The following is a 23155-nucleotide window of genomic DNA, read 5'->3' as shown; positions in this document are numbered from 1 at the left end:
TTAATTAGTGTTTTGCATCCTTAGAATTCATCAATGCCAGTGAAACCATAGAGTGGCTCATCGGTAGCACGTGTGCGGTATTGGTGTCTTTAAAAAATTTTGTCATTCAGTATGAAAGACTGAGGGAATCAGTGGTCATTGGTGTGCATATCGTTGCCTGGCTCAGTTTTATTTCAAAACAAGCATATACCATACAGGCAAGAAATTTTGGAAATCTTTTTGCTTTATTGACCTTGTATTACCCAAAGTGTAGGGGTTGCTGACAGCAGCATGAAGTACATGGAAAGCACTGGGGGCTTATGGATTGTATTTGTAGCTGTATTGCTGGACAACTGTATGCAACCCTGAACAAGTCATCTAACTTTACTTGATCCCTTGCCATCGATAAATTGAGAAAGCTATAAAATGTGTAGATGCTATGAATAGTGCACGGTGCTGACATGCCATTGACATGTTCTTTTGCTGTCAGGGACAGCTGTGGATGCTGTTAACAGTGAGAATCTTCTTTTAAAATGTGATGCAGCAAATTTCTGTGCTGGGAGCTGGGAGCTGGGAATGAAGGTGAACAAGATATGGTCCATACCCTCACAACACTTAAAATCCATGATGTGTCCATCAAAAGCTTTCTTTTATCTCAGTCAAGAGTAGACTTAAGTTAACATCACGGGCAGCACACACATAGACACACAAACATACACCGTGAGTGCTATCTCCCCTTTTTGTTTTATATTTTTTATTTCCAGGAGTTTAAATAAAAAGGGTACCATGTTACTTCCATAACAAGATAATCTTAATTTTGGTTTATTTCTTCTGAAAGGTAACCTGGAGCATCAGTATTTTTTTTTAATAACATGCATTGATGTAATTGTTTTTGTCATCGAAAATAAGTGTTCCCCTCACTTAGGAATTTTACCTCTAAAGATCATGAGCTTTTTAAATTTTTTTGAAGAGTGTGCAAAGAAACTAAATTGCTAAGTTGCCACAATTATTAATTATTTGTACTGAGCTAGATTTTGACTTTTTATTTTGAAATAATTTGAAAATTAAAGCAGTAAAAATTGTATAAAGAACGCTGCATGTACTTCATTCGGATCCACCAGTTGTTAACATTTTACCACATTCGATACTCATTCTGTCTCTTTCTTGCTCACAATTTTTTTCTGTACCATTTGAGATTAAACTGCAGATACCACGTTCCTTTCACCTAAATATGGCAGTTTATATTTCCTAAGAATGAGCCATTGTTAAAAACAGGTCATTTTTAGGGGCACTCGGCTGGCTCAGGAGGTAGAGCACGCAACTCTTGATCTCAGGATTGTAAGTTTGAGCTTCACGTTTGGTTGTAGAGATTACTTAAAAATAAAATCTTTTTTCTTTTTAAATGTAAAGATTTTTTTTTTAATGTTTATTTATTTTATTTTGAAAGAGAGCGTGAGCTGGAGAGGGACAGGGAAAGAAGGAGACAGAGAATCCCATGCAGACTCTGCACTGTCAGCGCAGAGCCCAGTGCGAGGCTCGAACTCACAAACCATGAGATCATGACCTGAGCTGAAATTAAGAGTCAGATACTAAACTGACTGAGCCACCCAGGTGCCCTGAAATCTAAGTCTCCCAAACTATCTTATTGGGTGCCTACTATGTGCTCAGCACTGTATTGGGCACTTAGGGATGGTGGAGCGATAAAAATAAGTCTACAGAAGTCTTTTCCTTGGACAGCTTTCAGATCTTAAAAACAGGAAGGTAATCTCACAGACCATGTAACATTGTAAGGTAGTATTCATTTTTCAGAATGAGTCAAGCTGCAGTAAGTGTTTGGTAAGTTCTAAGGGGAGAGAAGTTCTGGGCAAGAGTTGCATAGGGGAGATTCATGTAAGAGATGGGTTTATTCTGATCTCAGGGGATGATGAGTATGATTCAAAAAGGATAAAAGAGAAGTCATTCCTAACGGGACGTGCACCTGAATGTGAGCCGTTGCTGTAGTATATTTTGGAGTGTCGACAGTGGGAAGATCAATACATTTAGAGAGGAGTTTCAAGTGGTTACTATTACTATATAAAGGAAAGCCCACAGATATTTGGAAACCAGTGAAGTTTCTCCAAGAGAAGAGCAACCCAATAAAAACTAAGCTTTTTAGGCAACTGGTGGAGTCTCCCAGGGCAGGTATAATCTAAGTGAATTCAGGTTAGAAGGACCGTAACTAAAACGAAAAGGATAGGAGAGATTCCCGAGGGGAAGTTTCCTAGATTTGGTACCTACAAGTAAGAACTAAGAGTTCAGGCTAATGTCTGGATACTTGGGAAATGGGGACGTTGGCAGAGAACACCATGTGGAGGTGTTTAGTTTGCCATAAAGGTTTAATTTCTAAGAGTCCAGCAAGCAATTGGAAATACAGAGTTGTCAGGACTGAAGAACAAAAGAAAACCGTTTTGTATTGAAATCCTTGAAGAAAGAAAGACGAAGAATAAGACAATTCTAAGGGATCATTTGAGAGAAGTTAAGGACTAGGCCTTAATTTCTGTGGGTAGAAATTAAGTAAGGACACTGAAAAAGGAGCCCTTGGACTGACAAGAACCAGGATGATGTGCTGTGGATAAATCCTAGAGGACAGGCTGGTAATGGGACAGGCTAGTGTCAAATTCTAGAATGGGAAGGAAATGGAGTAAAAGGCTATCTAATTTAGAGGCAGGGTAACAGAGTAGTTGGTGGGGGTTCTGGAATCAGATTCTCTGCTTTTAAACCTTGGCTCCCCACTTGTTGGCTGTGTGTGCCTGGAAAGACACTCAGCCTCATTGTAAGTGCTCCGTTCCTCATCTTCAAAAGTAGATCAGCAATAATGGGATTTAAGGTTAAGAAAGGTGTCGTACATTTAAGTACGGCATCTAGCATGCGCCAAGTGTTCAGCAGATTCGAACGTCAATGCGTCAGTGTAAGTTAGACCTCCTCTGTCTCCCACACAGATGTATTTTTCTGTAATTTCTTCTGTCATATACATACTTTTTCCCTGAGCTCTGGATCACTGTGCATCTGCCCTCTAGATATTGCCATTTACCTTTTTGAGAAAAACCTCAAACTCCATCTCAGAATGAGCTCCTCTTTACTGCCTTCCTTCTGCTGCAACCCGCTCTTCCTTCTGAATCCACTTTCTTGGTCATTGACATTGACATCCTTGGACCCACCAAAATGGGTCAAGTGATCATTCATTCGTCCTAGAATAGGTTCAGTAGAAATTTAGAGTTGGTCACACCCACACATGAATCTCGGCTCCGCAGCTCATATTCTAGCTGCATATTCCTTTTTTTTTTTTTTAATTTAATGTTTATTTATTTATTTTGAGAGAGGGAGAGAGAGAGTGGCGAGTAGGGGAGGGGCAGAGAGCAAGGGAGAGCGAGAATCCGAAGCAGGCTGTATGCCATCAGCCTGACTCCAGACTCGATCTCATGAACCCTGAGATCGTGACCTGAGCTGAAATCAAGAGTCGGATGCCTAGCCCACTGAGCCACCCAGGTGCCCCACTAGCTGCATATTCCTAAGCAAGTTACTTTCTCTGGGGCTCTGTCTTTCAATCTGTTGGGTGAAGGTGATTACTCTTAGGAGGTAATGTTTGTGAAGGATCCTAGGAGCTCAGGAACCAGTAGCTCTTACTCTTACCAGCGATTCCTTCTCGCTTATCCCCACCCCCCACCGCCTCCACTTCCCCAGCCCATCCAGGTACACCTGCTCTCAAGCCTGTCTTGCTGCTTCTCTGCATCTCTGTGCCATCATGGTAGTTCAGGTCCAGATCATTTTTTATAATGGTCACTCTGCCTCCATTCCGGGTGCCTCCAGTCTGTCCATAGCCAGGGGCATTGTCCGAATAGATATGGCCAGTGATTCTTCCCAACTTATACAGTTCATTGGTATCTATTTGCCTCTAAGGATAATTCTTAGCAGGATATATATGTTCTCTATTTGGGCGCTTCCTGGTTTCTACCCCATCTCCTATCACTCATTCCTTTCCGTCAAGTCGACTCAATAGCCTTCACAATCCCATGGAAGTTCTCGAACATCCTTTCTGCTTTAGGCATTTGCCCTGTCCTTATGTGCTTTTTTTTCCCTTGCCTCCTAAATCCCCTCAGCCGCCTCTGTTTTTAACCTGTTGCTCTCCTTTTTCAAAGCCTGGTTCAGGCAATTCACTCCTCTCCTATTGAACTTGATTCTGTTCTTTCACTGTCTTCTAGCTCCATGATGCATAACTTTTGTTTTGAGGATTCAGATGATCACCCTGTAGGCTTTTCTCTGTATTAGATATAGTCACGTGGAGAGAATAGATAGGGCCCGAGTAGTCTAGACTCTGTAGTAGTTTCTTCTGTTCTGGTGTTTATCAGACTGACAGCCCTATACACATGCACATGATCCAGTGAATTCCTGGAGGACAGTGGCTACCTCATTCATCCTTGTACTTCAGATATCGATGTGTTTAACAAATACAAACTTTGCCAGAAGAGTCTTCCCAGATGTTTAATAACGGAATCGAGTAGTCCTGGTGACTGCAGTGAAAAGTAGTCCTAGTGACTGCAGTGAAAACTAGCCAGAGTTCGGTTTACATCGTCTTATTTTGGGATATTAACATAAGAACCGCTTATGGCCCCAGCTGCTGTATTTAACAGTACTCTCTTATTCCTAACCTAGGTCTTAGAAACATCTTGCCTATTACAACAGCAAAGGTGCCAATTGTAAAGTTCTTCCATTTGAGAAGTGGTCTGGAGGTGGACATCAGCTTGTATAACACACTGGTAAGATTTTCCCCAGGACTTTTCTTTAGGGAGATGAAAGGGAACGAATGGCTCTTAATTTACAAAATAGCAAGTAAAATTAAGCCATTCCTTTGATCTTATTCGTTGTTTTCATTAGGAGTGTTTGCCTTTTGCCTGGCAGACTCTCTTAACAAAGAGTTAAGATAGTATTTATTTATTATGAGGTCCGAGCGGCAGGTGCTTTTTGTTTGGCTTGAATTTTGTTTTAATTTTGGACTGTGTGTGTGTCTTTTGTCTCACACTGTTTCCTGCAGGGCTTTCTGGACCTTCTCTGGATGCTACGGGCATTCAGTTTAAATAATGCCAGGGTGAAGTGGGGGATCCTTACGTCTACATAGATGGAATTATTTTAATAGCCCTTATTTCTAGAAATGTTCAGACTAAGGACATATTAACATGGAAGTCATGAGCTCAGATGTCATGTATAATTCTTATTATTTAGTAAGTTAATGAAGCTCATCTTTGGGGGAAAATACTCGTGTCAGTCTAAATGTCTTCAATCTAAAGTGAATTACACTGTAAACCTTTTCAGAATATTCCAGTTTAAATTTTTTTCTTCTATTTGGTAACTTACAATTTTCCTTTTAACAGGCCCTTCATAACACGAGGCTCTTATCTGCTTATTCAGCCATTGATCCCAGAGTGAAATATTTATGCTATACCATGAAAGTGTTTACAAAGGTGCGTATGCTTCCTGTTGTGATTCATTAGAAATTTCGTTGCATCTTCAAACGTAGTTGAAAACATGTCTATATTTTTTAAAGAATGATAGCCATGTTAAATGCTTCTTTTAACTAGTTTGGGAACCCTGCTGTGGCAAGCTAAAATTTTGTTGTCTTAAGTTTTACATACGATAATCTAATCTTGCTAGTGGCTGATGGTTGGGGGTTTTTGTTTTTGATGTCCTTTTGGTTGGTCTTTGGCATTTGAACATGTAACTTTTTTGTTAATGCCCAATAGAAGCATTTTCCTTTTAGTGACAGTAGAATAGCTGCAAATTTAGCAGGAAACATTGGTGATCTGTTCCTCATTTTCCTTCCCTCTAGATGTGTGATATTGGTGATGCTTCTAGAGGCAGCTTATCGTCATACGCATACACGCTTATGGTGCTATATTTTCTCCAGCAGAGGAATCCACCAGTCATTCCTGTCCTTCAAGAGGTATTAGTAAAAGAAATTGTGTTTCTCATCTGTAAAACTGGGTGATCTTTGAGCCCTCTTCCTTCTCTAATATTCTGTGATTCTGTAGTTAAATTTTTAACTATTTTCCTACAAGTTTTTGTATCAATGCATTAAATTTGTAATCCATACTAATAGTTTAAAAATTAATTTCAGATATACAAAGGTGAAAAGAAACCTGAAATATTTGTTGATGGCTGGAATATTTATTTTTTTGATCAAATAGATGAACTGGTACGTATTTTAAGAGTAAAGATTTTTTTACATCCTTGACTAAAAGTTAGCTGTACTATGCTGTGCTGTAATGGTCAACAACTATGTTTTCACTTGTTATATTTATTTATATTATGATAGTAAAAAAACTAGCATATATAGATGTTTCCTTTGAAGTTGAAAACATTTTCATTTTAATAAAAATGAAAACATTTTAATTAAGTCAGGTGAGTTTCCAGGGACTATATGTAGGATTTCTTTAATGCCTGTTAATTCCAAATGGCTATGTAGCTTTATTCCAAATGAACAAATATTTGCTAAGTGGTTTTCTGCAAACAGTTTGGAAAGACTTTCTTTGAGTTCAAAGATCTAATAACCCAGGCATCATCAAGGCTCTTAAAATCTATTTCCATATTCTTCCACAAACATGCCTCTGGGGTTTGACATTTAAAACCCTGAGCTTTCCCTATCTCCAGGTCACACGGTAGAGATTAATAAAGTCATGAAAATGGTATTTTAAAATGTGAGAGAAAAGTTACAGAATTATATTTTTTATGTATTTAAATTCCAGTTAATAAGTCCAAACTTACTCCCTAAGATACAAATGAAGATAGATATTAACACTTTACTATAGAGCATAATATCTCTGTTCCCTTCTATTTCTAGCCCACCTATTGGCCAGAATATGGGAAAAATACAGAATCTGTTGGGCAGCTATGGTTGGGACTTCTTCGATTCTACACAGAAGAATTTGATTTTAAAGAACATGTTATTAGCATCAGGAGAAAAAGTCTGCTTACAACTTTTAAGAAACAGTGGACCTCAAAATACATTGTAATTGAAGGTACAAATAAAATGAAGCTTAAAATCGAATAGAATATAGAGTTTGAACTAGGAGGGCATCGTTCTCCATCCCTGCAGAGAACGGCAGGGAGCCACCAGCTGGGATGTGCAGCACTGCCATTCTGTTACTGTCCACATCAGCACACTTGTCTGTTTCCAGGATGAAGAGTTATTTTTAAGGGTGCCTGGTGGCTCAGTCACTTAGGCATCCAACTTCAGCTCAGGTCATGATCTCACAGCTTGTGAGTTCGAGCCCCTCATTGGGCTCTGTGCTGACAGCTCAGAGCCTGGAGCCTGCTTCGGATTCTGTGTCCCTCTCTCACTGTGCCCCTCCCCTGAGTGTTCTCTCTCTCTCTCTCTCTCTCTCTCTCTCTCTCTCTCCCTCCCTCCCTCCCTCCCTCCCTCCCTCCCTCCCTCCTTCCCTGTCCCCCACCCCAGAATAAATAAGCACTAGGAAAAAAATTAAAAAAAAAAAAAGACATTTTTAAATGACTGGTGTCCTCCTGTGGGGCTTCTCCCCACTTCAGAACTCTTTCGACCATGACACATCTTTGACTTTTGTTGAACACTTACTGGAGAATAAGTTTGCAATAGAGATAAGGCAGCTTTAAAAGAGTGGGACTTTTGGGGCACCTGGGTAGCTCAGTTGATTAAGTATCTGACTCCTGATGTCAGCTCGGGTCATGATCTCACGGTTCGTGAGTTTGAGCCCTGCATCAGGTTCTGCGCTGACAGCTCAGAGCCTGCTTGGGATTCTCTCTCTCTCCCTCTCTCTGTTCCTACCCCGCTGTGCATTCACACGCTCTCTCGCTCTCTCTCTCTTTTTCTCTCTCTCAAAATAAATAATAAACTTAAAAAAAAAAATAAAGAGAGAGAGTGGGACTTTTTTTTTTTTTTTTTTTCAACGTTTATTTATTTTTGGGACAGAGAAAGAGCATGAACGGGGGAGGGGCAGAGAGAGAGGGAGACACAGAATCGGAAGCAGGCTCCAGGCTCCGAGCCATCAGCCCAGAGCCTGACGCGGGGCTCGAACTCACGGACCGCGAGATTGTGACGTGGCTGAAGTCGGACGTTTAACCGACTGCGCCACCCAGGCGCCCCGAGAGTGGGACTTTTAACACCTTCTGAATTGAGGGTTTGAAAAGTGGGCACTAATTGAATTTTCAAGATCCTTATTTGCTATTTATTGATGAAGGGGTTTACCTACAAGTAATTACATGTAAACTTTGGCATTTCTTTTGCCCATGCTGAAGCCTTTTCTTCCATTGAATGCAAGGATCCGTGGGCCATGTATGTTTGTAGTCAATTGTTTACTATATATTTTTTGTTTGTTTGTTTAATTTGAGAGAGAGAGTGAGTGAGAATGAGTGGGGGAGAGGGGCAGAGGGAAAGAAAGAGAATCCCAGGCAGCATCCACATTCAGCACGGAGCCCAACATGGGACTCGATCCCACAACTGCAGGATCATGACCTAAGGCCAAAACCAAGAGTTGGACGCTTAACTGACTGAGCCACCCAGGCACCCCTCAAGTTTGTGGGATTTTAATTTTAGGGTCAAAAGGGAGTTTAAATGTTTAAAACTGAACTGAGAAATGGCTTAAAAAATATTTTATTGGTTTTAATCTTTTTTATTTTTTTGGAAATACACTTATATTCGTTAAATCACGTGTGTTACTTTAGGTTATGTTTCCATCATTACTTCTGCCTATTGGCAGTATTAAGATACTGTGAACATTTGTAAAATTAAATTCAGATCACTATGGCTTTAGATATGACTTTAACTTTTTAGGATGTCGTATGTCAAAAACAGAACTTTGTCTTAAACCTTTCCATTATCACAGTGGGTCCTTACCGTCTCCAATTGTTCATATATTGTTTTTAATTTTTGAAGTCTCATTATGTTCTCATTTTTACATTCCTTTCAGATGAACCATTAGTAATAGGCTAAGTTAGAAAGAAGACTTTTTTAAAAATTTATTTATTTTGAGAGAGAAAGAGTATGCATGTGAACACGTGAGTGGAGGAGGGGCAAAGAAAGGGAAAATCCCAAGCGGCCCCCTGCACCACCAGCGCAGAGCCCGATTTGGGGCTCGGACCCATGAAACTATGAGATCATGACCTGAGCTGAAATCAAGAGCCAGATGCTTAATCAACTGAGCTACCCAGGCACCCTTAGAAGGAAGACTTTTAACCAGCTCTTCTAGAATGGAGGAATTTCAGGGGTGGTGGTGACAGTGATGTTTTTTACTGTACAGTAGCTTAATATTATAGTATCTCTGCTACATTAAGCAACAACCAAAAATACATGTACAAGTTACCAGAAGAAAATGTGACCAGACCTACTAGGAAGGTAACCTTCTGAAAGCAGTTGTTAGTATAGGGTCAAACTGAGTGAAGGCTTCTACACTCCAGTAACATGCTACTGAGTCTTTATCCCGAATGGTGTGCCCCACTTATTGCACATTAAAAGCATAACAGACAACCAGAAAGATGCCTCATTTTACTTCTTTACTCCTTTTCAAAGATTTTTTTTAATGTTTATTTATTTATTTTGAGAGAGAAAAAGAATGGAGAAGGGCCAGAGAGAGAGAGAGAGAGAGAGAGAGAGAGAGAGAATCAGGCTCCACGCTGTCAATGCAGAGCTCAACATGGGGTTCCATCTCATGAAGCTTGAGATCGTGACCTGAACTGAAATCCAAGAGTTGGATACTTAACCAGCTGAGCCATCCAGATGCCCCATCTTTATTCTTTTTGTATATATTGTATGCATGCAGTCCTCCATTTTCTTTTTTTTTTTTTTTTTTATTTTTTTTTTTTTTCAATGTTTATTTATTTTTGGGACAGAGAGAGACAGAGCATGAACGGGGGAGGGGCAGAGTGAGAGGGAGACACAGAATCGGAAACAGGCTCCAGGCTCCGAGCCATCAGCCCGGAGCCTGACGCGGGGCTCGAACTCACGGACCGCGAGATCATGACCTGGCTGAAGTCGGACGCTTAACCGACTGCGCCACCCAGGCGCCCCAGTCCTCCATTTTCTTAATAATCCCCAAAAAGGTTGGGTTTTTTTTTTTCCATTGCTTTTCTTGAATATTTTTAGGCATTTATTGGAAATAATTAAACATTCAAAGCATGAATTATTATGTATGTATGTTTTAAATCATACATAAAATAGTATTTTAAATTAGAAATAGTGCTTTACCTCCATTTATTTCATGAACAAATTTATTCAGATCTCGAATAAATCTTTGACATCACCATTTTTTCCCATCTTTCCTACCACTTTCTGGGTCATCTAATAAATAATATTCCAGAACCCAACATATATATATACCTACCTAGTGCATTTAAGATGCACACATTTAAGATCATATGGGAGTCCTTCATGAAGCTTTTACTAAAAACTGAGGTCTGAGTAGCATAGGGCAGGTGTGTGTGTGTGTGTGTCTTAATTTATCTTGTGTTTTATGATCTCCAGGATGACTGATGTGATCCTTAAAATGCTTGTTAGTTAGCAGGAACATCCAGTGCTAAAATGTTTTAAGTCTATTTGTGACCTCTATATGCCTCCCAAACTAGCACCCTTAGATAATATTCGATTAATAGGTCTTCTCCAAACAATATTTTGTTGTTTAAAGTGAAGCAACTCCTCATAATAGGAAGGAGTCTATAGAGAATCAAACATAAAGTAACACCTTCTTTTCTGATGGACACTTTCGAGAAAACACTTGACTTATATTTAGGAATATATATTACTTAGCTGTATTACACATTTGAAACTCATTAAAAAGGAAGTCATTAGGGGCGCCTGGGTGGCGCAGTCGGTTAAGCGTCCGACTTCAGCCAGGTCACGATCTCGCGGCCCGTGAGTTCGAGCCCCGCGTCGGGCTCTGGGCTGATGGCTCGGAGCCTGGAGCCTGTTTCCGATTCTGTGTCTCCCTCTCTCTCTGCCCCTCCCCCGTTCATGCTCTGTCTCTCTCTGTCCCAAAAATAAATAAACGTTGAAAAAATTTAAAAAAAAAAAAAAAAAAAAAAGGAAGTCATTTAACACAGTTGACTCTTGAACAACATGAGTTTGAACTGCGTGGGTCCACTTAAATGAGTTTTTTTCAATAAATACAGTACTGTAGATATATTTTCTGTTATGATTTTCTTAATGTTTTCTTTTTTTTTTAATTTATTAATTTATTTTGAGACAGAGCAGGGGAGGGGCAGGGAGAGAGAGGGAAAGAGAATCCCAAACAGGCTCTGCACCTGTCAGCACAGAGCCCGACATAGGGCTCGAGCTCACAAACCATGAGATCATGACCCAAGCTGAAACCAAGAGTTGGATGCTTAACCCACTGAGCCACCCAAGTGCCCCGACATATTCTTTGTTTTAGCTTACTTTATTATAAGGATGTAATATATAATACATAAATAAAATATATGTTAATCGACTATGTTATAGGGAAGGCTGTGGTCAAGTGTAGGCTATTAGTAATAAGTGTTGTGGGACTCTAAATATGTGTGTGGAATTCTGACCTTGTAGGGGGTTGGTGCTCCTATCCCCCACATTGTTCAAGGGTCAACTGTACTTTTATTAATGATAAAGTATGTAATACTTCCTCTGTCTTTTATGCACACGTTAATGTATGAATAGTGGCATTTTCTATTTCATTATCTTTTTTGTTCTCATTAATTTGTTTTTATGTAGATCCCTTTGATTTGAATCACAATCTTGGAGCTGGATTATCGAGGAAAAGTAAGTTGCTTTGTTTATAAATGTTAATGTGGTCCCTTTTCCTTTTAATCCATCTAACTGAGCACTTTTAACTCTTTTCTTCTCAGTGACAAATTTTATAATGAAAGCATTTATTAATGGTAGAAGAGTGTTTGGTATTCCAGTCAAAGGATTTCCGAAGGACTACCCGTCAAAAATGGTAAGTGTCCATTGGAAATACCAAAAAACAATTCTAAAAGCCTTTATTAGGGCACCTGGGTGACTCAGTTGGTTAAGCATCTGACTTCAGCTCAGGTCACGATCTCATGGTTCACGAGTTCAAGCCCCGCATCAGGCTCTGTGCTGATAGGTCAGAGCCTGGAGCCTGCTTCAGATTCTTTGTCTCCCTCTCTCTCTCTGCCTCTCCCCCACGCATGCTCTGTCTCTCTCCCAGAAGTGAATAAACATTAAAAAATACTTTTTTTAAGTTTATTTGAAAAATAAACAAAAAGTAAAAGCCTTTATTAAGCACCTAATTTGTACACATGACTCCAGTAATAAATACTCTTGAAAGTCTGGCAGAGCTAGCCAGGATAAACAGTTGCAATACAAAGTAATCCCTAAAACCTTTTTCTAAACATCCCAGTTCTGAGGCCATTTATCAGGAGAACAGGGAGAAACAGCCATACGTGGAATTTGGGTGGGAAAATAGGCCTTTTGGCGCTGCTGCTTTTCCTTGGTAACGCACATAGATGGCACTGCTGTCCCAGCAGCATTCAGCTCCGTGCCAGCCTGTGCCAAGCCCAGCTCACACACAGCTAAGGGTCCTCCACCTGCTCATACAAAGTCTAGATCCTTCAGTCTACTTGACAGTAATGCATCTCTTAGTGGGACCAGGAGAGAGACAGTGTCACTTGTGCTGGCAAGCTCGCTGGTGTCCTATAACCTGATACTCAAGATTTTTATGGGACCAGACTCATTAAAAACAAAGCCAAATTGCACAAAAATTCCCTTCAGTGAGCAAAAACTAGAGGGTTTTCTGTTAAAAATAAATTTTTTTTTTCCTTCACTAATTTTCTTTATAAAGACTTTTTAAACAAGCCTGAAGCATATGAGTGTATTAAGAGTATGGGGGTATCCTCAGCACTGGATCGTGTCTGTGCGTCTCGTTTTGGCTAGATATGCCATGGCTGCCCTCTACGCCAAGGCTTCTGAAACTTGATCCAGCAGATATTCTTGGGGGTTTTGTCCTTTGGGATTCTAATCCAGGAGATTGGGGTAGGGCCCAAGACTTGGATTTCTTACAGGCTCTCAGGTGATGGCCGTGCTCCCTTCCGGTCCTCACCTTAATTTCAGTGGCAAGGAGGCTTCACTCCAGCCATTGTCTTCCCTTCCTTCTGATATGTTTCTCCAAAGCCACAACAAAACAAAGCAACAACACATGGCTCCTTTCTTTTGCTCTATGTAGTCTGTGTAATGCAAATCATAATCCTCAATTTATTGGGTTCTAGCCTTTTCATTTTATGAGAAAGCAAAGCCTTCGTAGCTGGCCGCGGCTTCCCCCGTGTCCTGGGGAAGCTGACTCACAGGCATGTGTGATGCTCTCGTGTAGAAATGTCCTGGAAAAACAGGCTCCCTTTATGGTTAGGGTGAAACTGTGGGCCGCAGGATGAAAAGGAATAAACCAACATGAAATTTAGGTAAAACTATCCCTAAGCAGTATAGTAATCGTTATTCAAAAGAAGTTTTCCGATCGATACCTGGTTAGTTGTTGTGTTTTGACCTCACATTAATCGTTCATAGTTTTCTATATGTATGTTCCGCTAGGAATACTTTTTTGATCCAGAAGTGCTAACTGAAGGAGAGCTGGCACCAAATGATAGATGTTGCCGAATTTGTGGGAAAATTGGACACTTCATGAAGGATTGTCCTATGAGGAGAAAGTAAGTCCGTGTTCAAAAGGGGTGGTTCTGTTTTACTTTCTTATTGTACCAATTTTTAAATGAGGTTCTGTTGTAACAGAAAATAAACTTGTGTTAAATCCAGCAGTTCTCAGATAAATGATTTTTTGCAATGAATATGAAGTGATTTAAAACACGCCTTTAAGCACGGATGGCCAGAAGTCCCTCGAGTTTCCAGATAACAGTCTTCCAGGCCTGGTCCCCTTTCCTCATTTTGGTCACTGCCCCAGTTGTTATTCAGCCATTCGGTCACCGGCCTCTCCAACAGGGGTGAAAGAAGAGATGAGAAAAGTGAAATGAGTTCCTTCAGGACATCAGTGACACTTCCAGTATACAGGAACTGAGCTGTACCAGACTCGTCTACAGTTTATTGCCAGATAGGACCCTTCACTTGTATGCAGTTTAACCTTTAATAATTGCCGTGGCAAAGCCGCTCAGTTTGGTCACCATGCTTCTGGTGATGTTTGCAGGAGGGTCGGGGAGGGGGGAGGTTTGGGTTGCTTGCTTGGGACGCACTGTTGTTTTGGGTGGTGTGGTCTTAGCTGGACAACAATACTCATTTAAAAAATATGCTACTTAAAATAAGGCACCATCTAGAATTTGAGGCTCTTATTTAGTAGTTTGGTTTTTTATTGAGATAATAGTCACTGATCACTCATACGACAAGAAAGAAATGTTTTTAACGTTTTAAGAACATAAATCTCCTAACCCTTGTTTCCTTGTGAACTGGAACTTCCATGGCTTAAATTTCTAGTGCCTAGTAAAGAATGGGCCGCAGAATTTCAAGAATTCACCCCAAGGAGAATTCGAGTTTCATCACATCCGTATCACAGTAGGGTACTAAACCAGGGAGTTCCACTAACTGCAAACCCTGGTTTTATGGCACTAGAGTAACTGTGAAAATCAAAAAGAAAACCTACACCATCACCCTGAGGTTGCTTCTTGATAGAGCAGACGGACTTACATTTGTTAAATTCTTGTTTTTCCCTCTGACACTTTCTGTTTCTGGTCATCTCCCAAACCTGGAGTGCTCTTAATATTTGGTCAGGTGTCTGTCTAGATTTTTCCTACTGGTGTTATATCATCTTCTAGAGTGAGGCGGCGGCGTGATCAGGAAGATACCCTGAACCAAAGATACCCTGAGAACAAAGAGAAGAGGAGCAAAGAGGACAAAGACATTCAGAACAAGCACACAGAGAGGGACGTGTTGACAAAAGAAGAGAAGCCCGTGCAGTGCACGCCTCAGAAAGCCAAGCCAGTGAGGACAGCTGTCGACCTGGGCAGAGAGAAAATCCTCAGGCCACCAGTGGAAAAATGGAAGAGGCAGGATGACAAAGACTTACGAGAAAAACGTTGTTTTATTTGTGGAAGAGAAGGGCACATTAAAAAGGAATGCCCGCAATTTAAAGGCTCTCCAGGTATGGATACCGGTCATACCTCGATGTTTGCCCTCGCATCTCAAGGGAAATCTCTCTTTTAAAGTCCTTTACTATTTTAGATATATTTATTTCTTTAACAAACCTACTTACTGAGGAAGATTTCGTTTTGAAGAAAGCGAACCCTCCCTCTCCTTTAACCCTGACCCTCTAGATGTCTTAAACTTATTCCCGGTTTCATTTAGAGGCTTATAAAAGTCATTTGGTTGGCTTTTCTAAGATGATCAGTGAATGGAAAACCCAGTCATCCCCAGTGCCTAGAAACCCTAGCCTGAGTGACCAGAAAACATGCCGCCGCTTGAGCTTCACTTCTCAGTAGGTGCACTTTGGAAGTGGAAGCACTGATTGGCCTTGGGGGAGGCACAGCAGAATCATGTCAGGACCCCAAGCTGTGGATAGTGAGCCACTTGTACTTCTCTTTACCTGTGTACGTGCACATGCCTAGAAAAGGCACTGAAAGGAACTCTGTTACACGGCGACTGGTGGTTCTAACTGCGGAAGAGAGGAGGATGTGACTGTTTTAATACTTTCCTGCAGCGAGCAGAGTTATTCTTACGATGAGGAAAGATAGATGACCAGTCCATACTTGAAAATCATCCATACTTCTTGTCCCTTTGAGTTGTTGGATCTGCATTGACCCTTTCTATTAAACGGGTAAAGTGTCCACTCTGGGCATCTTTTTAACAGACTGTTAGCAGTGGGGGTACCTTCTGTGTACGTATAAAAAGTTAGGATTTACAGAGCGGTTTACACACCCTCACTTTGTTTCTCCAAACAAACCTGAGAGAGTGGATGGAATCTGATTGGCATAGAAGAGAAACCCGGGGAAGTCATTTTCTAGATTAAAGTAGTAACCTTTCATGTTTGTCCTCAATTGCATATGTGTATGGACAGTGGAAAAAAGTCAGCACTGCTGACAATTCCCTTAAAGTACTCTGCAGTCATTGTCCCTGGAACACTTGTACCTCTCTTCCGTTTTATTATATCATAGCAGCAATATAGTGTCTCTTTTTTTAAAGACAAGATTTTTAGAGCACTTATTTTTTTTTAAAGGAGCTTTATATGGAAAGTATATTTTTAAATTATTTAATTATTGGTTTTAAAATAGGACTTCAGTGCTTATGGAAGTTACAGCTTGCCCTGCTTCTAAGGAACTCAGACAAATTTAAATTCAAACTCGTTGTGCCCTGACGTGCTACATAGACCAGATCTTTTATGATTATAAGAGTAAATCTAATTAAGAGAAATCAAAATAATAGCCATAGCTAACGTTCACTCAGTCGGGCACTATTTTAAGTACTTTACGCGGGCAGTCTCTTCTGATTTTCTCCCCAGCCCCATGAGACGTGGTATCGATAACCCCAGTTTACAGATGAGGAAACTGGAAACAGCATAGATAAGACGTAATGAAGTTCAACCAGTTATTTTTGTAGACCCTTCTGAAGAACGGGCGGTGTGTGTTTACTAGTAGCACGAAGCACATTATCATCATACTCCTCTTGGGTACAACACAGAGGTGAAGGGATGCCCCTGCATCCCCCCAGCTTTGATGGGTTTCTTCCTCCCAGTTGGTAGCGAGTTCTACGTTGTCTACTAGTGAAGTTCTCCAGGTAGAGCGGTGCTTCTGGAAGGCTGCAGGGGCAGTAGCAGCAAGTCAAGGAGAGCCAGGGGGATCCCGGGGCAGGGATGGGTAGATAGGAAGGGGGGAGTGGGAGTAGAGAACGGGGCGTTTCCTCCAGCAGCAACTCAGAGTAAATCAGTTGCTTCTTCCTGTCCGAAAATTATGCTGCCCCCTCTCGTTTCTTCAAATACGTTATTTTGTCCACACAGTATACTCAGTGGGAACTTCTGTCACATCCACAGAAAAATGTTCTGTGAAAGTTTGAAAACAGGGCTACTGCTTTCATTTTACAGTGAGAACAAAAAGTGCTAATTTTTTCCTCAGGTATGTCTAAATCAGATTGTGTGTTTGGATCCCCTTCTCCACCTAGTCCCTTGAGACCAACTGGCACATTTGCTCAGGTAAACCTAGCTCAGACCTGAGCAGGAAGCCCTTGGCTCATCTGTCTGTCAGCACGCACTTCCCGAGTGCTAGTCCTCGGCGAGGTGCTGGGCGCCCCAGGCCCTGGCCTCTTCCTTCTGGCTAACGCTCCTGGCTCCTCCCTCAGCACCCCCGCGCCGTGTGTGGTGAGGCTTGCTGTGTGCCGATGGCAGGGGCGCTTCCAGGGCTCCTGAGTCTCTGTCTTGCTTTTCAATTAACTTGCAGAGTTCTGCCTTCCACACGCCTAATTTCAGCCCTCTCTGGATATGGTTACGGTTTTAAGGCTGTTTCAGATGCTCTCTTCCTTTCGATTTTGTAAACCAGTCTATTTCATTTTTTAGGCAGTGCTTTTACATGAAGACAAAAAGAAACAAAAAACAACCATATTTTTGAGTCCCCAGTCAGGTATGTGGGTTTAAAAAAAAACAAACAAATGTGTGTTATTTTATTTATTGCATAGTTTACCACATGCCTTTTGAGATGCTTCCTTTGAGTATGTGGTTTTAACAGGGACTGGACGTCAGAATCACTTGGGGAACTTTTACAAATACAGCTGCCCTCCCCCCACCCTTCAGAGGTTAGGCTTGAGCCTGTGCTCTAAGGTGGTTCCTATATCATCCCTAAGTAAGAACCATAGCCTTTAATTATTTGTTCCTCTTCCACGCTTTTTGTTTCTGATTTGAAATTGCCACTGTCTTGTCAGCAGTATGTTCTCCTCATGAGACTATCTACATACACAAAAGTAAGGAAAGAAAGAAATTGTTGGCCTGAACTCCTCTCTCTCTCTCTCTCTCTCTCTCTCTCTCTCCGCCCCCCTCCCTCTCCTTCTCTCGGCTGCATCATTTATTCATTCCTTCAACAAATAGTGATTAAGCCACCACCCCCCTACCGCCCAGCCTCTAAGCACAGAATATGGGCCTCAACACTGACAATACAGCAATGGACCAGCCCCTTCTCTCATTTACTCCACATCCTTGTCAGAAGAAAGGTGTAAATATTCCCTATGGCAACAGGTGCTAAGAAACACAAAGCAGGGAAGGGGAAGGGAATGCTGGATAGGACTGTGGCGTCTCTGATGAAGTAACATTTACACAAAGAAATAAAAAGAGGGGCAAGTTAGGGGAAGTTGGAGTTAGACTGTTACCACAGAACGAAAACCACATTGTCCCCCCGTGTCACTGAGTGACGTGAGCAGGGAGGGGTGGTAGGCGAGGTCAGGGTAGATGGATCTGGATCATGAGGTGCCTTGAGCACTGGCAGGGATGGCTTTCTTTCTCTCCATGAGATGGACAGCTTTTGGAGGCTTTGGAGCACAGGCGGTATTGTGGGAATTCTGATGGCAAAGGTTCCCGTTGTAAAAGTCTGCTGGGCAGAGGTGAGGGTGGCAACAGAGCCACGAGGAGGCTCCTGCTGGAGCTTAGGGGAGAGCCGGCACTGGCTCACACTCGGGTGGAAGCAGCAGGGGACTCGAGGACTGGTCACGCTCTGGATATTCTGAAGGTGGTGCCAACATGGTCTGTTGCTGGGTTGGATGATTGCATAGGACAGAATGCACCCGAGATGACACTACGATTTTTGGCCTGAGCAACTAGAAGACCAGAAGTGGGACTTCCTGTGCAGAGAAAGAGGAAGAACAGATTTGGGGACAAAGAGTCCAGCCTTAGCCATGTAAATTTGGCCGCTGGGTGTTTGAGTAGAGATGCCAGGTAGCCAATGAGATGTACGAGCTGGGCGTTCAGAGCAGAGGCCTAGGCTGAAGATAGAGACTTGAGTATTGTCAGGGCAGAGATAGTATTTGAAGGCCTGGGTAGGAGTGGGATCGCCTCCGAGGTAAACACAGAACAAAAAGAGAAAAGCATTTAGAGGCTCAAAATAAACAAAGGAGACTGACAGAAGACGGTCAGTGAGGGAACAAGTGAGCCGGCTCCTGGAGTCCAGTGGAAAAGGGGCCTCAGAGAAGGGCTTGGCCATGTGTGGGTGCTGCTGCTGGGAAGTCTGGGGCGGTGTAGACTGATCAGTAAGCATTGCATGTGGCAGTGCAGAAGTCACCAGTGAGTCGGAAAAGAGCCCTGCCTCTGGAGTGGAGAGGACAAAAACCTGATTGCAGGGATTTCTGGTGAGAAGCGCTGGAACCAGTCTGGGCAACCAGACCTCCCAGCATCCTTTCCGGCCTGCCAGGCCTGTGGACAGATGCTCAAAGGATGGCAAGATCAGGAGGATCTGAAGGCCCTTATGGTGTTCAAGTATGCTTTTGATCCTGAAAGGGAAAGGGAGAAATTGAGGGGTGGTGGGAGGAAAAACAAAGTAACTTTAATATACTGAGACACTTTTTTAGCTTTTTTTAGTAAGAAGGGATGAAACTTTAAACTTGATACAAATATTCTGAGTTCTGGCCTGAAGACCCTCTTGGTAACTTTGCCGTGTGTGTGTGTGTGTGTGTGTGTGTGTGTGTGTGTGTGTGTTTCAATAAAGTAGGTTTAAAGAAGGGAAATTGTATAAGCAAATAGAGCACGTGTAGTCTTTTTAACTTGATTATATAGTTTCTGAAATTTTAAAACTTCATTGATATAACGACATTTTTGTATGTAGTGTAAAGCAACTCAATATTTTATGCTCGGTCCATATATGTTGTATGTGTAATGTGGGCACACTGTTTTTAGATTGGAGAGTGGCTGTGTTAGTTAGAATGTGAAGAGACAAGCTGTCTCTACCGTCACTGAGAAATAGCGCTCCCGATTCCAGGGCAGCCTTCTGAGCCCCCGCGGTAGAGAGAGTGCCTCCCTGCGCTCACCCACCCAGCCTGAAATAAGCTGGGGCGCAGTGACCCCACCCTGGGAAAGCAAAGAGAGTTCCAGACAAGGAGTGTTTGGTTGTCTCTACTTGGAATGTTGTTAACAAGAGAAAAATAAATGGAATAATGAAATTATTTAGCTACTTCCATTTCTGTCAGGATGGAGATGAAGTATCTCAAGTATATACAATAATAGGATTAGGCATTTCTTTTTACGCCATGTGAATTTTAGGGTTTGGTTTTTTTTTTTTTTGGTCTGTTTTGTGTAATGATTGTAGACAACATGTGAAGTGACCTCAAATCTCTTTACGATTACAATATAAGAGGAATGGGCGTTAGGTTGGTACAGAGGTCAGGTGATTCAAAGAGAAAGAAGCAGAAATCTTGGGAGAATTACTCCCCTTACCTGAAAAGGGAATGGTGTGCGCAAAGGTAAAGGACTCAGGAGGCTCTATGAGAAAACGCAGGAGCAGCTGTTTCCAGGGAAGATGTAATTGTTCTCAGTGGAATGCATGGATGTAAAAACAAGAAGAGTTCTAGTGGGAAACCTCCAAAATCAAACAGAAGTGAAATGGGAACGGGGCCCTGTCGTGAGCCAATTTGATGGACAGTGAGAGCAACCACGAAGGACAGAGGAGGAGGGTGACAAGCAGCCTCTGAAAGCCAGATGTGGGAAACAGACCCACTGCCGTTTGTGGGATCACTTCCCATAGATCCTGCGAGAGTTTAAGGGTCACAGAGTTACCATATGTAAACAAGCCAAAAGAATGTTGTTTTTACGAGGTTCAGCCTTGAACAGATACTTCCAGAACATTACACATAGGAAAAATACCGATCCTTGCTTCATCAAGATGCTCCTTTTGCTAAGGTCAGGGTGTTGAAGAACATCACCTCTGCAGGCAGATTGCAGGGTGTGATTTCTAGCTTGTGATCTTGAAAAACCTGCTTAGCCTCTACTTGACTCAGTTTCCTCATCTGTTATAAGGGGATAATCATCCCTGACTTGTAGGGATGTTGAGAAATCCATGTGAAAGCACTTAGGACAGCACCTGTGTGTAGCAAGCAGCCCAGAAGTTTGTAGGGATGGTGATTGCATCAATGCTCCTACACTGCATCCGTCAGCATAGCTCCTGCTAAAGGTTTTTACACATCTTGAATGTAGAAGTTTATTATGATTTTATAAATTGTTTGTAAGTGGGGGAAGAATACAGATGTTGGACATCCGGACATATACCTGGAAATGGCATTACCAGTTGACAATAAGGATTACTGTAACTATCTTCTGCATAAGACTTGCATATTTATAAACATTTTGAGCAACTGTAAAACTTAAAACTTGCATTTGCTACAGAAGAAAAATTATTACAATAAATATGTTTACTTCATACCAGAAAAAAAAAAGAAAACATTAATGGGTGGTTAAAATCGATCTTAATTGAACTCTTCAAGTAAGTATATGACAGCTATTAAGACTTGTCAAATTTACCCACAGTATATTTACCCAAATTATCTATATTATAAGTCTGAAATATGTCTCGAGTGTAAGTAGTATTAAATTTCCCCAGAGCTGCTCTTTTCCACAGTGCTGAGTGTGTGGTGCACGGGTAGCCCCCCAGCGAGCTGCTGGTAGGACAGCCCCTGTTCTCTCCTATTAGCCTTATTGGCCGTAGGCAAGAGCCCGGCTTCTCTGGGCTCCAGACGTCTCATCTACCAGTGCTGACGGCACCATTTAGCCCATCAGACCCTGAGATTCAAACACCCAGCCCATAATAAGCACTCGGCCAAGTTCTCTTTCCTGACTTTCCATTCCTTTCTACTAGGCTGTATAGAATTCTTAACTCCCAAATGGGAAGAGCGGTGGATAGACAGTTTGGTGAATTCCCGTGTTCTTCACTGTGACTCCCCCCCGCCTCACACACACACCTGCCACAATGCCTTAGATGTCCCGTGAGTCTTGTTGATAAGAGGTGTACACATTTTGAAAGAACAAGGAAAACTAAGTGGGAGAATGGTCAAGAATATGAGCTTTCAGGTCAGACATACTTGAGTTTGAAGTACAGCCCAACCATTTGCTGGCTGACTGAACCTCTGTGCCTCAGTTTCCTTATTCATAAATTGGGGCTAACACCTCACAGGGCAATTGTAAGGATTAATTTCATCTACAGAAAGCCCTTCACACAGCATCTGGCACATATTATCCCTCAAGTTATCACTGCCTTGTTACTGTTGTAAACAAAACCTGCCCCACTGTTACTTACCTCTTCTAACTTAGAGGACAAATGTATAATGGAAGTTTTTAACAAAAAAACAGGAGTACGTGGAGGTTGTAGAACCATAGCCATCAACTGATTTTTATGCTTAAGTGAATTACTCTGGTTTACATGTAACAATTTATCCAGTATGAGAATCTCAAAAAACTAACGTTTTTCTATTCCTTAATCCTCCCCTATTTTGCAAAGAAAATTACATTTCAACAAAAAGAAACTACATCTGTCTCTTCATTTATTCCATTTTAATCTCATGGTTTGAAATCTTAAAAACTGGAGATGTTGTAAGAGATTGGTGGTATCTTTTCTCCCTCATAATGATGTATATATACTAGTATAACTTTTTTCCTTGACCAGAATTTAAAAGCCTACTGAAAAAAAAAAAAAAAAAGGGTCTTTATGATAAGGGCACCACCTGGCTGGCTCAGTCAGTAGAGCATGTGACTCTCGATCTCAGAGTTGTAAGTTCAAGTCCCAAGTTGGGTGTAGAGATTACTTAAAAACAAAATCTCTTAAAAAATAAAATAACAGAAGTACCTTTGTAAACAATATGGGGAGACCTTATTATTGAGTACAGTCATTCTTTTTGATACCCTTTTTGATATTCCAGTATGTGAATATACCATTATTTATTTAATCATTCCTTATTAATGGACTAGCTATTTTCAAATATTTGGTATGTCAGTGTCTTCCAGGACTTTTTTTGCTTTCATATTCTTCCCCCAAAATGGAGAAAGCCCATACATCTCATATATTTTTAAGTTGATATCTAAATTTTTCATTAGAATTACAAAGTATATAACACCCGGGGTCTTTTAAAATAAATATTGACATTTTAAAATAAAACTTCTCAATTAGCCTTAAATGTTTCAAATGAAATTAATATGCTTTTTCATATGAGCTACTATTCATTTACAGCTGTTTAACAGGCAGA

At 41.3% G+C, this 23155-nt stretch overlaps 1 protein-coding gene across 1 annotated transcript in view; it reads left to right on the top strand.

Moving 5' to 3' along the window:
- The window catches only part of TUT7 (terminal uridylyl transferase 7), a 61191-nt gene that overhangs the window by 31724 nt on the left and 6312 nt on the right, over positions 1 to 23155 (top strand). The window contains 9 exon segments of the mRNA XM_030292971.1: positions 4669 to 4772; positions 5385 to 5474; positions 5840 to 5953; positions 6128 to 6205; positions 6851 to 7028; positions 11720 to 11767; positions 11854 to 11945; positions 13553 to 13668; positions 14779 to 15104. Coding sequence (XP_030148831.1) covers positions 4669 to 4772; positions 5385 to 5474; positions 5840 to 5953; positions 6128 to 6205; positions 6851 to 7028; positions 11720 to 11767; positions 11854 to 11945; positions 13553 to 13668; positions 14779 to 15104 — 1146 coding nt within the window.

The sequence above is a fragment of the Lynx canadensis genome, chromosome D4 (assembly GCF_007474595.2).
Source record: "Lynx canadensis isolate LIC74 chromosome D4, mLynCan4.pri.v2, whole genome shotgun sequence".
Taxonomy (NCBI): Eukaryota; Metazoa; Chordata; class Mammalia; order Carnivora; family Felidae; genus Lynx; species Lynx canadensis.
This window is presented reverse-complemented; position numbering and strand designations above follow the sequence as displayed.